Genomic DNA, 16,628 nt, shown 5'->3' with positions numbered 1-16,628 from the left:
GAAAAGATAAGCCACAAAAACAGACTAAATAGAAGCCGACAAAAAGGAAAGGAAGCAATTTCTATTTGGATATAAAGCCCAGCATTAGGACGAGCTCAACAGCGAGCCATGGTCTTGTCATCATGTCCCTTTTTCTTACAAGAACAACCTGTTTGATCTGTGCAGAGTAATATGGTGAACTGCAGGGGGTATCTACAGCATCAAAGGGAATTTAAACCACACACTGGCCCATTACGGCGCGCTCGTGTGTGTGCGTGTGTGCGTGTGTGCGTGTCCATCTTTCTAACCATGACTGACTGCACGCGTGACAGTGAGCACAGCAACAAAGTATGATTGTATCGGTCTTGCAAAGTTTGCACAATTATCAGTCAGCAGGTGTTCTGAGCACAATGTGTCTTAACTACCAATCAAAACTAGCACCCCTGTCTGCTCTATTATTGTGTGTAACAGGGGAAGTAATGACAATGAATTCTTGATGATCCATGACAGCAACAACGAGAGTTGTGGGGTGGCAGCGCTTGTTTTCTGTGGAGCCCCTTTGTGGCTTCGTGCATCAGTAAACGGACTCTGCTCTCTGGTGGAGGTAAGAGGTGTTGGGCAACATGAAAAAAAAAAAGAAAAAGAGGGCAGAGAAGACAGACGTGGCTGTCTGAAGAGTGTTGATCGATGGCCCATTCGGTTTGGCTCAGGGCTCACATGAATAAACATGACACTGATGTTTGCTGCAGACATTTTGAATGCAAACCTTTGATTCTGTAATGAGATGAGATTAAAAAATGTAACTGGAAAAATTTAATCTGATTATAGTTACTGCTCCGAGGAGATTGAGTCATAGCTCAATATTGATGTTTCAGGATTTACATTTTTGAACCATGGATTTTTCTGTCCCAGGTGAAAACAAATTGAGAAAACCACAAGCGACTACACCTTTCTCCCTTTCTTAGGGCTTTGAGTTTATTGTCAACCCCCTGGTATCCATACTATACCAAACAGAGGAGTTATGAAATGTATGTAAACACCTAATCAATATTTTCAATCGACAGCCCTGCAAAGGCTTATCAGGCCTTTCACAGTCTGTGTCTTATAGCGCCGCTCAGTGAATTATGGACATTAATTCTCTCTCGTAATTATGAGAAATTGATTTTCCGGTTGAGCTTCTCCCAAAGGCAAGGCCCACATGAAAACCAAATCATGTCCGTGTGTTGGCCAACGCTTTGGGGCTGTCGTTGCACTGGCCAGCTTGCAGGGATTAGTGTCTGAATGTGAGACATTGCTGAAAAATGAGCACATCAGATGTCACACATGATTCCTGCTCCCTTTGTACTCTGTGTACTCTCCTGAAAACATGTTTGTTTACTGAATGACAAATGTTCTGTATTTTAATTAGAAACGATAGACTTTATGTGGAAGACAGACACAGTTACAAATATAGTATGCACGGGTTTAATCGCTTTATATAAAATTGCTTCCAAGGAACCCAACTTTATTATGCCCTTTTAAAAGTGAACGATCAATAGTTCTCCAGACTTTCTGACACGTATTTAATATTTGTTCTTGGAAGTTAGAAACTTTTTCATCCTGTCCAGTCATTTTCTGACCAGCTTCCAATGCCCAGATGGCCAACTGGTGAGCTGCTGTTGCTCAAAATTCAGAAGAAGTCAATGCTGGTTCTGAGAAAAACAGGTGTGAGAAAGAAATGTGCCACAGTTTATTGTGTATGTTTGCTCTATTGCAGAAGACCAGTCAGAGGGGCCATGCCACCTTTGTCCACATCACATGGCCATTGCCTGTGGAATAAAGGGCACCAAAAAGTGCTTTGATAAAACAGCTTACTGTACTTTGAAAGCAAAAATGGAACAGGAACAATATAGTTTCAGATACAGAATATTGTGTTTTAGCAACAACAAGATAATCCCCTCACAACTGTTGGAAAATTTTTTTCAACAGCTGATTAACTTTATCAAGATATGCCTCCAAGGTACTTTCTCAGGTTTTTTCCAAGTTTTAAAACACAATAAAATATCTGAGAATTTATCTTTTATTTCTAGAAAATATATAAACATTTCAACAGTAAGAAATTAATATGAAATCAATTCCAGGTAATGTATCTATTGCTAACTTTTAATGGTCATGTTGAGATCTGTAGCATTCCAAGACCTGCCTATGGGTAGCCAGATCTTAGCATGAAGGATCCATCCTCCTCAGATCTCAAGCAGCCAACACACACAGTTCTGAACATCTTATAAACATATTTATGTAAAGGATGAAATATTCACCAAAACTTACCTATTTGAAAGTAAATAAAATGACAAAAATCTACCTCCCTTAATAAGATAAACATGAGAAAAGAGCAAAAATAAAAGGCAGTTCACTCCAGTGAACTCTTTAATGAACTTTTGCAAGGAAGGGTGTTTACCAGGATGTGAGGGATTTACCGCCTCCATTACAGGTGTTGTTATTTTTTGTGCTTCCTGTATTGTTGCTTTACTTAATATTTTGTTTTGATCATCCTCTCTTTTCTTTGAGGTCATGTGTTGCCATGGAGGCGCGCCCATGAGCAGTGCTGACTAGGACCTGGTGTTTCCAATCTACCTTACTGGGAAGGTCCATTGTTTGAGAAGGAGGAGAGATGTTTGTTGTTTTTTTTTTTTACTTTTGTTTGGTCCCAGCTTGTCTTTGTTTATGTTAAATTGTTAGGAATATTGTTTAGCACAAATGTTTGTTCTTTCTTCTACCTGGAAATGTAATTGTTGTCTCCACCCCTTAATTAGTCCTGGCCATGCTTTAAAAGCCAGGTGGTTTGAATCAGAGGGGACGCTCCCTCCTGTTGTTTGGAAGGCTTGTCAGTTTGAGAACTGTAGTGCAATGTCCAAAGAACTGCATTAAAAAGCAAAGATTTAGAGCTCTACAATGGCTGGACTTTGTCTTATTTTCCATCGCAAACCAACACAGGAACAAACAGTGTGGTTGCTTGGGAGAGGCAGAAGGCGGATGGCAGAAAGTCTGTCAATGTCTTTTATAGCCGTCATCTCCGACAGGCCAGCCACCAATCCGCCGTCTGTGGTTTGAGAGCCAAGAGCCAATCAGTGTTGGGCACACTCAGATTTGCATAATCAACCTTATGACGCCTATTGTAACGAGTGTGATTGGCTGAACAATATTGTTTTCAATACAACATTGGCAAATATTAATCTGCATAAAATTTGATCCAGTTAAGAGAAAACCACTGTGTGATTCCATCAGTCTGTCGGATGCCATGATGTGAATGTGGAGTCTACCCCACCCAAATGCAGCGGTTAGACCAATCAAGCCATAATGGGTAGAAGGGAGCAAACAGCAACTTAAGTTCATGCTGGGTGGGATAAGCACTAACCCATGAACACCAGAGGATGGTAGTAACATAACTTTGCCATGGTTAAAACATACATTTAAGTGTTTATCCATCATCTGGGAAGAGTGGAAACATCTAATTAGAACACTGACATCACATTTATCCAAACACTTCAGTATCCCGCTAAAACAGAAATTGATATGGAGCACATTTTATAATGCAAAGAATATATTAGATAATTTCCTTGTACTCAGGACCCACTAAATATTGACTCCTAAATTCCAGCATCATGATTGCATTCAATACACATTTTTGCAAGAGTGTCACTATGATCATTAGATGATGAATGACCCATAACCTTGATCCTTTACTTTAGCCTCATGAAGGCAGTGCTGCTTCCATTTTTCCCTGGCACAGGTGTGTGTGATTTTGGTTCCGCCATTACAAATTATGTTGGCTGGTTAAAGTTATGCGCTGACAGAGAAATATTAGCTAATTAATGCGTGAATTATTATAATTACGACCTCATTAGCACACCTGATTATGCTTAATATATTATGGTGATTACAGCAGGACATGCTTATTAAGAAAGTTAGAAAGCTCAAAGAGAGACAGGCAACAGGGGAGTCAGAGGACATGACACAGTGAGGTTTTCACCACATGCTACAGTTAACATGTGTGGCTTTTAAGCTTCGGCCAAGAAACACTCATTTTTGATCATTTTTGATTACTATAAACCACTTTGGCACGTTCTACCTATATTATAAGAGCTTTTTTTAGCTGCTAATCTGTTTCTGTTTCAATGATCCATTACCAGTGGTTTGCTGAAAGAGCTTCCAATTGTTTTTGGTCGTATCTCCTATTTCAGGATGCAGCACATTGTCCTAATGTTCAACTATAAGCTACAGAATTATGAAAAGTGTTTATTTGACTCTTTCCTTTGACCAAGAAAACAAAGTGGTCAAGTGAAAATATTTATTTAAATGAGTCCAATTTGTTTCTGGTGTGTTTCAGCGTATCAGGGGGTTTTCTTGGTCACAGATTTAACTGGCTAACTTAACATCAATAATTTTCACAAAGCTAACACCCCCACAGCATAATACTGCCACCACCATGTTTTATTTGTCTAGTTTTATTCAGTCTCATATAACCAGATTATCTTTTTTTACATGTATTCATGTGTTCATGTGTTCACCTATGGGACCTCTTATGGACCACTTCTCAACACTCTGCGATGAAGGCTGGATTAGTAGAGGCATGAGGTTATCCTGTCAAAGGATTCTCCAACAACTACTGATCTTTGCTACTCTACACGCCTGTTAGTTGATTTTCTGATTGCTAAGATTGTAAGTTTAGGTAGATGTCCATGTCCTGATAAGTTTACATTTGTGTCTTATTCTTTCCATTGTCTTAGAGGACGGATTGAGCGTAGATGCATGAAAAGCTCAAAGCTTAACGCATAACCATATAAGGTATTGTTGTTTTAAACTTTTCCACAACTTCATCTGCAGTGTTCAACAACCATTGAGGCCTTCATTGAACAACTGTCATCACCCAGTTACGCACTTTTTTTCTTACTAGTTATAACTTCTGAAGACATTTGGTGCCGCTGGATTTTATCAGTTGTAAAGGGGGTAGAACATAAATATAGTTTTCTCACAAGCATGCACACTTTTCTGATTTTTCTTTGTAATTTTCTTTCATTTCTCAGTTATACACTCCTTTTTGAGGCTCTATCACATAAAATCACAATAACAAACATAGAAGCTTCTTGTTGGAATGTAATAACACTTTTGCAGGGTCACTCTGAAAGTCACTCAAATTTCTTAGGTCTAAATAACTAAACAAATTTCCATCAGAATGGAATTATTGAGGGCACACTGAGGAGTTTGGCCAAGGCGGAGTTTAGAATAGATTCATAGCTCTTCCACATTATGAGGCAACAGCTGAAAAGGTACATGTGAAGCCAGATGCCTTCCAGAGAACTCTTCAGAGGCATCCCACCTGGAAGACACACCAGAGCAATGATGGATGGGTGGGTGAACATGTTAGTCCTAAACTGGACTTAAATTCAATTCAAATTCATGTATGTACCAGACTGTCATCTGTTCATGTGTAACACACCAGAATGTCAGGCATTTATTCTTGGCCTTTCATACTGCAGCAGCCGGTGCCCCAACATTCACCTCGCATGTCTTTCTGTAAAGCCAGAGGCTCCTATTGTAAGTGATTATGAAACATCGAGGGCTTGTTCTTGTAAGCCAGGCATCTGGTGTGTCAATCTTGTTTCCGGATTTAAGATAATTATTGTATTTGTGCAACAGCATCGCTCTTAGTGATGAGGAAAAAAAAGAAAAACGTTTTAAGCACCCCTGAGTCTACTATCGTTTCAACATCTTATAGAATACAACAATTAAGTCCAGTTGATTTGGAAGTCCTTGTGATGGACTGGTGACCTGTGCAGAGTGTACCCCGCCTCTCGCCTGTTGACCGCTGGAGATAGGTGGTCAACAGGCAATCCAGGCAGAGCTTGCAGAGCGTGCAAGTCAATGGATGGATGGATAATTTGGAAGATCTGATTTTTCACCACATGTTCATGTTGAGTTTTCTGAGTTGTGTGTGGGTGCGTGCGTGCGTGTGTGTGTGTGTGTGTGTAGGCGTGTTTGTCCTACCTTCTCCTTTTGCAGGGTGCGACAAGCAGGATTGGAGTTCATCAGGTGGCAACCAGGAGGAGTATCTAGAGGAGCAGCTTCAATTAAACAGACACCAGATGATTTCATCACTACACGTGGTAATCATACCTGTAGAAAACACTTGCTGAACTTACCTAGCCCAATATTTACTTTGCACCTCGTTGTTCTTCTTTGCAGTTGGTTTCTCTGTTGAGAATCTTCTCAGGAGTTCCTGGTTCCAGTTCCTCGTCACCGCTTGCTGCTTCAACATTCCCTCCGGCTTCCTCCTTGTCCCCATTCCACTCCGCAGACAACTCCTACGTGAACAGGAGGAGTCTGAGGGTTTCTCAGACTCCTCCTATCTTTGATCCTGTCTTTGACTCTGGAGGAATCTTTGATCCCCCAAAGCTCTGCCTTGGGGGGGATCAAGCTTGAAGGGGGATCAAGCTCTGCCTGCCTGTCAAACCTTCCATCACCATCTAGCCACAAAATAAACAAAGAGAAACATTCACTAGCTGAATGCTCACCTTGCTCTGGCAGCCTCGGAGCACCCACTTACCTCCTCCACAGACATGTGTCATCTCCATTAACAGTAAGAACTTCTGCTCCTCATCTTCACCTGCAAATCACTCTCCGTCCATCCTAGTGTGGATCTGGATCTCCCTACTCCCACCTGTGGGAAGCTGGTGGTTCACCTTCCCACAATATTAATTTCTCCAATTATAATAATTCTAACAGATTATATCAGTATTTTACAGAAAGCTTCTTCATTTAAGTCAATGCACCTCATTAGTCAGCCACTGTATTTATTCACAGCTTCTGAAAAATGTCTGTTTTTACATTTTACAAATGTATCTAACCATAGTCACTTACTTGTCATTACAGGGACAGTTTACCTGGTTTGAACCCCTGTTGCCTTAAGATCTGTGTTAATTCTTCTGGGTTTGCCATCATGGTAGCTGCTGCTCCAGAGCAGGTCAGGATTCCAGGTAAGAGATCAAGGTGAACAAACTGCCATCTCTCCTGCAATCAATGCCTTGAGAACAAGAAGAAGAATAAAAGGGTGGCGGTTTGTTTTTAATCCTCACCAATCATGCTGTTAAATCTTAGTTGGTGTGAAAATCTTTGTGATGGATCTGTCAGTAGAAATGATAAATTCATACCTAAAACAGAGAAAAGTTTGGAGCAGGAATGGCACCTGCTGTGGGTTTCAGCTGCTACAGCCCATTTGCTTCAAGGTTAAAGGTTTTTCTGCTGATGATGCGAGAGAGTTCCAGTACATCAACAGTTTCTGAAATACTGTAGTTTGATCAACCCAGTTGACACAGCAATTGAACATTCAAAGTCACTTTCCTTTTCTTTCTTATTCTTCAGCCATTCAACTTCCCCACTGTCGTGATTCACAGGTCTTTGGGTTTTTGGCTCCCACAATTTTGTATTATTCTTGATGGTGTTTTATTGTCTCCAAAGCAGGAATCAGAAACTTCTGTACTCAAGGGCCAGTGTCCTGCAACAATTAAATATGTCCCCGGTCCTGTACCTGAATTAAATGATAAATCTCACCTCAGAATACAGTCAACCTCTACAGAGTTCTGCGAATGGTCAACTCATTTGAGTCAGGTGTGACAAGCATGTAAAACTGTAGGAACTCAGCCTTTGACAACTTTCAGACATCTGAAATTAGTAAATGGCCTTTATATATTTATATGGCACTTTATCAAGTCCAGATGATGCCAAAGCACTTTACATGGCATTCTGTCATTCATCCATCATTCACACAATGTATCTCACCACTGATGGTGCTGAGATACATTGTAACAGCAGCAACAGAAGCAAGGCTGTCATACAATCAGAGCAACTGAACAGGTCGGCCTAATAAACTGGCCAGAGAGCACAGATAAATAAATGGATAGAAAGATGAAATTGCTGTTATAAATCTGCAAACAGTGTGTTCTTTAGCCTGTTTTAAATTTTATTTTTATGCATAAATCATGTTATGGATGTTATTATTATTATTATTATTATTATTATTATTATTATTATCATTATTATTATTATTATTATTATTATTGTACTGTTCTTTGTCACTTTTGCGTACAGATTCTTCAAAACTACCTCATTTTGTTCTTTCAAGCAGGACCTGTGAATTTCCATGCTTAGGGGGCTGAATATTATTTGTCCCTGCATGCTATCTGGTGTGCTACCTCCATCACCAAGCCAATTTCTTACAATAATCACGAGGTTAGGAATAATGAACAGTGATGACCGTGTTTTAAGCAAAATAATGCCCCACCATCTCATGCATGGGAGCTCGACAGCATTCAGAGAAAATGACTCAAAGGCGCATGTGACGTGACTCTTTCTCCCCTGATGAAATTAGTTGAGTGAAAATGGAAGACAACAGTGAATCAAAAAAGGGACGAGAGAATATTGCAAAGCAGCTTAAATATATGTGCTGTATAGATTTAGGTCATTTTATTTAGAAATCAAATAACTGAACAGAAACGTGATTTTCCAAAACACTTCTTACTTTGACAAGTGAGTTCTCTACATCACCTCCCGAAGAATAATTTACTTCACCCTGTGTAGGGCTAATACAAGACAGCACAATGTTAACTCTAAAAGGCTCAACTCCACCCTTAACTACATATTGATCTTATCTGTGCAATTTAAAAACTACGTCTCTTGCCTCCAGCTCTGATCCCTGGAGTATTGGAGTACAGTCTCATCATACACACTGTGCAGACACATAACACATAAAATGTTACACATTTGTGCACAAACACACACTGAGGGTGTGAACGGGGGTAGACCAGGAGGGAGGAAGGGGGGTTACACTCGAATACATGACTAATAGACTGTCGACACAGATAAATGACTTTTTAAGCAACAGAAAATTGCTCTATGTTCCATTCACTGAACACTAGTTTCCCCTCTTCTCTCTCTCCGTCTTCCCTCTTTCTTTGCCGCTTCTTTTCCCCTCCTATTTTTTCTGCTCGCTGTTCATCATATCTCCATCCTCACACCCTCTTCATCTCCACACCCGTGCACCACTGAGTCCTTTCTCTTCTGCCAAGCTCTCTTATTCCTGCCTCACTGTACTTCTATTCGCTTTTCCGGGGCCGTGTTGCCAAAGCAACAAGTAGCAGAGGTTTGGGAGTGTTGGCTCTTTTTTTTTTCTCCCCCTTTTCTTTGGTTTGGTAAAGAGGGCGATGGAGGAAGATTTGAGATGCAACAATAGTGGAATTATGCAAATTTATCCAACAAGTAACAATGGATTAGAGCGGGCTCTCTCACAGCTGACAGAGGCAGTTGAGAAGATGCTTCCAAAAAGATTCTTGTCTCAAATCCTTGATTTATTTTCACAGTGAATAATATAAGCATGTGTCCATGTTTTGCCTTTGTCACAACTTGGGTGTTTTAAAATAAAAATAAATAAAAAAATACTGAAAAAAATATTTTTACAGAACAACAAAAAGAATCTTTAGGAACTTTTTGTAGCTAATGTTACAGGTAATTGCCCTTATTTTGAACTAGACATCCATAACACTGCAACAAATTATGTTTATTGCACCATTTATCTTTAAGTTGAGTTCAAGCATGAGCAAAAGGCATTTAAAATCAGTGTCCAATAAAATGAAAGGTTACTCCGGTTTAAAAGAATCTAGATTATTGGATGAGTTCATACAAGTTAGGAGTCACAATAAAAGAAAAAAAAAAATACTCCCCGATGAATATGTTTAAGAGTTCTTGAAATAAATGCATTCACTGCAGCAGCATATTACCATGTAAAAATTGGAATGAAGTTAACTTCTCAATTGAGGATATTTAATTCGAGAACATTTATTCGTGTGTGTGCTTGGGAGTCAAATTAAAAATTACATGTTGAAAGCAAATGCAAACTTATTATCACCTGTAACAAGTTAAATAAATCAAATGTAATGAACTACATTTTTTTTTATATGCACTTTTTTAAGTTTGAGTTTGTTTGAGGTTTTAATTAGTACTCCATGACTTTCTGCTTTCCCAGCGCCACCCAACACACACACACAGTCATATGCTCCCACCCTCATGCGCACACCCTCACATCCACACACCTTAAGTAAACACACACAAGAATGAATGTTGTACACACACTTACACCTCCTGCACACACGCTATACTCCCACGTCCAGGTAATGACACCACCAAAGGCAACCGTGACCTGAGCCCATGACGTGGTGCCCTCCATTCTGGGGTGCAGCCCAACAGCCCAACCCGAACCACCCTGACCCACAATGACCCTGTGCCTCGACTCCATCCAGAGAGTGTTAATGCTTTTAAATCAAATAAATGTGTTGAATTTATCAATGTCAGAGCACATTGTTATCTAAAAATGCACTTAAAAAAAACCCACACATGATTTGTCCTAATCAGCTGCACAGGAAAATTGTAGCAGAAACATGTTCATGAAATATTGTTCCATAAGTGCACTCCAAAACATAGTGGGAAACATCAATATGTCTGACTCCAGACCAAAGAAAAGGAAAGGCTGAAAAACAAAACAAAACAGAAAAATAAGGAAAATATAATAAGAATTTCTTCAAATTGCCAATAAAGAGCAATAAATGACTTTTAGCTCTAATTTTTGTGATTGGATGTTAAACATATCAGAAGTTTGATTGTGTAAAAACAACATAATCGTTTAAGATTAATCTTAAAAATAAATGCCGTGGTGTGGGCCAGTTCTGCTTTTCTATTCCCATTTACTTTTTCTCCCAAAAACTTATGTTAACTGCTCTGTCCAAATTGAAAGTGAGTATGATTTTGGATGGTTGTCTGCCCCATTTGTCTCTGTGTGGCATTGTGAGGGGTACAGACAAGTGATGGATGGATGGGTGGGTATTTGTCATTGATCAACATAAAAAATATGTAGCGGAACTTTTAATTAGCAAAGCACAACTTGTCTTTTCACTGGGGTATAAAATGATGTGACACAAACATAGAAACATAAAGCTACATGCCAAAACACTACCATATCTACAAACACAGCAATAAATAGAAAGGTTAAGACCACTGAAACTTGTGGCCAAACAGACACAGACCAATTCCCAGGTCAAAATCTTTTCCTAACTCTGCAAGGTAATCTGAGGAACTTGGAATGGTCAAGAGTGTTTTTTGCAAAAAGGAATGGTGAAACATCTCTCTCCCTCCCTCCCTCTCCTTCTCCCTAAAGATATGCATTAACCTGGTAAAATGTGATAGAAGAAAACTATGTGCTTCTCTACTGGCTATACGATGATGTAGAAAGTATTAAAAGCAGCAGTACCAAATAAGCGTAGTACTGTGATTGGTATTTAATTATCATTTGAAATGTGCCCTCACTTATCATTATTCTCAAGTTAAAAACATTTTTTTTTACATTTTGGGCTTATGGGTTATGATACAGCAATCAAATTCACTTTAACTATGTGTAGGTTTGTCATTGACCATTCTCTACCATTAATTGGAAGCAGTTGAATTCTATTCAACCTATTTTGGAGAAGCCCATGGTGTGACTGGTTTACTAGTAAGCCTATCTTTCATCCCACACTCCCTTCCTCCTTCTTCTAAGACCATCTTGACACCTTCTATGCAGCAAGATGATGTACTAGGACAACTCAAGAGCATCAATCCTTTGTCTTACCATATTTGTGGTACAAATAAGATAACTTCTTCATAACATGACATAACTTCATGCTACCTCCAGTCAGATGCCGCCAAGGATAGTGAGTTATTTTGTTCATGTCAACAACAGACTCTGTCTTGAGAATACTAGGGCTTTACAACATCATAGTATGACCTCAAGAGTTAAAAGTCAAAAAGGCATAAAGTAATCTAAGTACTTTGAACAACAATTATCCCTAACAATATAGTAGTCAAAATATAGTTAAATAGTTTAGAATTGTTTACTTTGTCATTTTGATTTGGATACATAGACATAAGTAAAAGTATAAGACTAACATGCAAAAGTTTTCAACAGCTTATTGTGTGGAATTTTATAGCTTTTGTAGTTCTGATCTTTATAGATTAATAGTTATAGACTACCTGATTAATCAGTCGAGATTTTTGCATGGGTAGAGCCTCCATTCAGCTGCCTAGGAGTATGTTGCTCACAGCTTGACTCTGGGATTTTTACAAAGATATCCCCAAACACATGAATTTCTCTTTTTTGTTAGCAAGAGAAAAATGTAGAAACCTCTGTTCTTCATACAGCCTGGTCACTCCATTTCATCAAACGGACTTTAAACCATTGGAGGGTTAACATGTTTTTTTGTGTGTGGCTTTGAAACCACAACTTTTACAACCTTGGTAATACCTTGAAACCGTTAGCCTGCCTTTCCTACTCACTAGTGTGCAGGGGAGGCTGCAGGCTATGCTGATTGAAAAACTCGAGTATAGGTGTTAAGACTCTCAGGAGAAATGTGTGTGCGCAAGAGAATGAATTGGAGGTGGAGATAAGACGAAGCCATAGGAGGAAAGCAGAGAGTCAACACTTGTATTCTGTAGTGCATCTTGCCTATATCCTCCCTCTTACCTCTGATAGGGGGCAGATTTCATAACAGCCTAATAACACCCTCCAAGAGGTCTCAAGATACAGCCATTCTATCTCTGCGAGAGCTGCCATCGTCTTTACCGCCACAATCCAGCCCCTGTCAACAGCCGTCAACCTCTACAGCCCCTGAGCCGACTGATATTGACAATAAAACAGGCGGCGGGATCAGCAGGTTGCCGTGAATGTGTGCACACATGCGTGTAGGTTTTCAGTGACGCTGAAAAGGTCCAGGAGTGGACACTCACTCCAACACCACCACCCAGCGAACAGCTCTGTGTGCACCTGGTGGCTGCGCTCTCGCACCAATGGGATGAAAGTGGATTTCAGGGAGACATGGGGAGGAATACAGAGAGACGAGAGCACAGAAAGAAAAATGTATAATGATCAGCGATGTCACGGCTATGGCTTTTGGACAGTTCTGGTTACTCGCGCTGTGCTGCAGAGGAGATTGAGAATTGCGAGCCTTGTCATGCATCATAAATGCATTACCATATGGGAATGTAGCCTTCACATGCTGCAGAGAATAGAAATTTGGGCTCCACATAAAGAAGAATGTGTTTTATGAGGTTGTGGAGGACATATTGCGTGGCAGGCCTCATAAACATATGCATGTTTCTTTTATGAGCTTTTCGGAGAATTGAAAAAGTCTTACAGAATGATGAAGGAGGCTTAAGAGGCAGATAAGCACAGGCACTATTTACATTGAAATGACTTTGAGGGGAGACAACGAGGTAGAAGAAGTCAAAATGGGAAAATATGAGAACGAAATGACGCGATCCAGGTTCTGAATGTGAATAGAAAGAAGGTTGAAGGTGCAGACAAAAAAATAATGGCGTATAGGATGTTTGTACTGATAGATACAAGATCAGCATGCATCACCATTCCGCTCACCCCTGCCCCACAAGGGCTCTTCAGTGGCAATCTCATCGCCGTCTTTTTTTTTTCCTCCTAATATTTGCTGCAGAGGTTTTTCGAAGAAAAAAGTGGGTTTTGCAAGTGTTGGTGGGGTTTCATCTCGTTGTCTCTGGTGGGATTGTTAAAGCAGACGCTGTCTATAGATCTGTGGAGGTCACAGCATTCAGAAACCTCCATTTGTTGGCACCATCAGCCCTGTGGTAACAATAAAGGACAATCAGTGAGTCTGAATCAGCTTGTGGCAAGAATGTGGACCCCTGTGCTTCGAGGTGAGGACCCTATCATCTTTGCTCGCCGTGTGGCTCTGCACAGCGAATGACAAGGCTTAAGACATCATGCCCAGATTTAGCAGCGCTTACTTTCTCCACATCTGGCCATTTCTCTGTCCTGTGCCTGTGACTTAGCAGCATCTGCACTGAGACTGATCAATAGCTCACACCAACAAGAGGTCCTGAGGCCAATTAGGCCAGGCAAGCAGGCTCAGGGCCAAGCTTGTGTAAGACTCTGTGTCGATACTCAAGCTTGTCAACTCATAAGAAGCATGAAAAAAAAGAGTAAAAGAAAAGAAGTGATACTAGGCACTGGCTTTGTTCCCTGTTCTGGACTAAGTTGGAAACCATGTAGGATTTCATTCCTTAAATAAGGAGGATGTCTAATTTCTGCTGTTCTTAAAAGTCAGAGGCTTACTGTGGTAAAGTTAAGGCTACAGTCAGAGATGATTGGGTTATGTTTGTGGTTATGGTTAGCCCATCAAAGACAGCTGCACAGGATGGTTAGGTTTCTGTTTATTGAAGGTGGGTGGGTGAGAACATACAGACAGACGGATGTTCATTCATTACTGGTTCCTCGATATTTAGTTATTTTTCACTTTGTACATTATTAGTCCATTCTGTTCAGTACCTGACCATTTTTGGAGAGATGTTCTTTTCTTCTTATTATTATTGTTGTTGTTTGCTAAGCCACCTAACTCTGACCTATGAATCATTCAGGCATGGAAAGCTCCTCACTTAGAGTCAACTCAGCAGAAGCATGTATTAAATTTGATATTTAAGCATTTTATTAGCAGCAGTCCATCACAGCAACACAATTTGTTCCAATTTCTTTAACTCGGCAAAAGCAAAACACTGTTTGACAGCCATAATGAAATTTTAGTGCCAATAAGTTCATTCCCAAAGAGCTACTATATTAATACTTGCCTCATAGTGGATGATTAGCTGAAAGATGATGCATCTTTCTGTCTTCCTTTATAGGATAATGTTAAAATACAAATCATCTTCTCTGGGCAGTTAGACTTTACACTTCATTTATGTACTCTGTTTTTCTATCTCCCTCAAGTTTAAGTACATAACCAAGACAAAAAAAAAAGGTCAAGGACAAAAGATGAAAACCTTATGCCTTTGAGGCTGACCATTTCAAAGATTACATGAAAATCTGTCTATTTGAAAGGAAAACAAAAATAAGCAAAAGATGATTTAAAACTGTCGTGTAAACCGTACAATAAATGACTCACCACTTTCCTTGAATAAGTCCAGCACATCGTAATCCTTCAGCCGCACCCGATTTTCAAATGCCTCCTTTAGTGTCAGGCCTGCTCCCCCATACTAAACAGAGAAGATACATGAAGGTCTGCTGATCAAATGTCACCAACCTGTTTTCATGTACAATGCTTTAGCACCCTCTGTTGGATTTCAATAGGACTTTAAAAAGTCTCACATCCTCAGACCTGTTTACCCATCAGCTCATGCAAATGGACCAGTGAGCCCCCACCTCTCACAATTACAGCTGCCTGTTCCACGAACCTGACATATGACTACAAGGGTTTAATTTCCCCTTATTTCAGGGAGCAAATCTTCTGTATTTTCCCCCAGTGTTGAGCAACACTTTATCTCTGTTTGATGCTTATCTTGGATTAGTCATCTAAGAGAATTTATTCACCTTCATCACAAAGTCTATTCGGTGAGAGGGTAAAGTGTGTTGAAGGTGTGCAGACTGGGGGATGATATCCAGTTTGTTCTGTATTCATCTGCAAAAGACTTCTAGCCAAGCAAAACGTGAGAACTGTCTGTCACACTCAATCTTACTTTTTTTCTATGACAATCAAGTTAATTAAAGTAGTTGAACAATGAACTTCCTGCAGAAAGTAAAAATAATCAGTCACCCTCAGGCCCAGCGTTTTTAGTACTAATTAAATACATTAATTAAACTTTTGCAAATTGCCTAAAGATTTAGCCTTTTACTGTTTGAGGGTTGGGATTAAAGTTATCAACATAAATGACACCAATCGGTAGGATTGCTTTAACAAAAAAACTAAAAAGATCTAGTTATGTCCATCATTTGCTTATTAAATGTTAAATGTACCAAGTGTCGGTTTTGTCTCGTGATTTGGGACTTCATTTTTGCCTTTAGCATTTGTTTTTTGTGAAATGTGCTTTAAACACACTAGACAGTGCATGAAATGGCGCATACTTTCTGCAAAGATGTGAAAATGTACAGCATAATAGTGAGTGCCGTCTCATTTATGACCTGCATTTAATGTAGAATGATGCTCTTTTGTAAGTTTGAAGCACCCACTTTGAAATGATTTGCATTGTCCATGAAAGAGTTCTGCTGCAAACCATGCAAGTGACAACCCAGCAAGGCTAACCTCATGGAAATAAATAAATAAATGCTAAAGAAAATAAAGTAAATATGTCAAGGGAAATTAGGCCTTTGGCTTGTTTTTGAAAGCTTGACTAACCAGTTGTGTCAAAACAAATTCTACTTTAGGCAAAAAAAAGAAAGAAAAAGAAAAGCTTTGGTGCTGCTGTTTTGGCAACTTAACTGTTTCACATGTCAGATTACGCCGAGCAAAACGATCCAGTCAATCTCCACCTGAGGGACTCCCAAAGTAAGAAAATGTGGTTCATGAATCATGCAGACCCAGCAACTCTGAAGTTGAAAAAATAAAAAAATAAAACAAAAATCACTCATTTGTTCCATTTTTCCACAGACAGAAAATGTTGGACAGTTGTTGCCAGAAGCTGTTTGAAAAATAGGAGATTTTCTACAGTTTGATGGTTTTAGGCACTGCCCAACACCACACACCCCTATCCTGTGAATGGTGAAGTAGACAGAAATACCAGCTGAGAAAAGGGAA

The 16,628-nt window shown here is 39.6% G+C and overlaps 1 protein-coding gene across 3 annotated transcripts in view; it reads right to left on the bottom strand.

Moving 5' to 3' along the window:
* Positions 1–281: 281 nt before the first annotated feature.
* Positions 282–16,628, bottom strand: part of LOC122844401 (LIM and senescent cell antigen-like-containing domain protein 1) — a 34,322-nt gene continuing 17,975 nt past the window's right edge. Inside the window, exons 5-8 of one of the 3 annotated variants that reach the window (XR_006372882.1) lie at positions 6,563–7,039; positions 6,159–6,482; positions 6,004–6,080; positions 282–5,335 (exon numbers count right to left, since the gene is read on the bottom strand). Coding sequence is in view for 2 of the 3 variants with exons in the window: in XM_044139785.1 (XP_043995720.1) it covers positions 15,075–15,093 (19 nt within the window). In the remaining variant the exon portion in view is untranslated. Of the gene's footprint in view, positions 5,336–6,003; positions 6,081–6,158; positions 6,483–6,562; positions 7,040–13,468; positions 13,688–15,002; positions 15,094–16,386; positions 16,421–16,628 lie in introns of those variants that run through there. The other 2 variants (XM_044139785.1, XM_044139795.1) reach the window with 2 other exon arrangements.

The sequence above is a fragment of the Gambusia affinis genome, linkage group LG02 (genome assembly GCF_019740435.1).
Source record: "Gambusia affinis linkage group LG02, SWU_Gaff_1.0, whole genome shotgun sequence".
Classification (NCBI taxonomy): domain Eukaryota; kingdom Metazoa; phylum Chordata; class Actinopteri; order Cyprinodontiformes; family Poeciliidae; genus Gambusia; species Gambusia affinis.
This window is presented reverse-complemented; position numbering and strand designations above follow the sequence as displayed.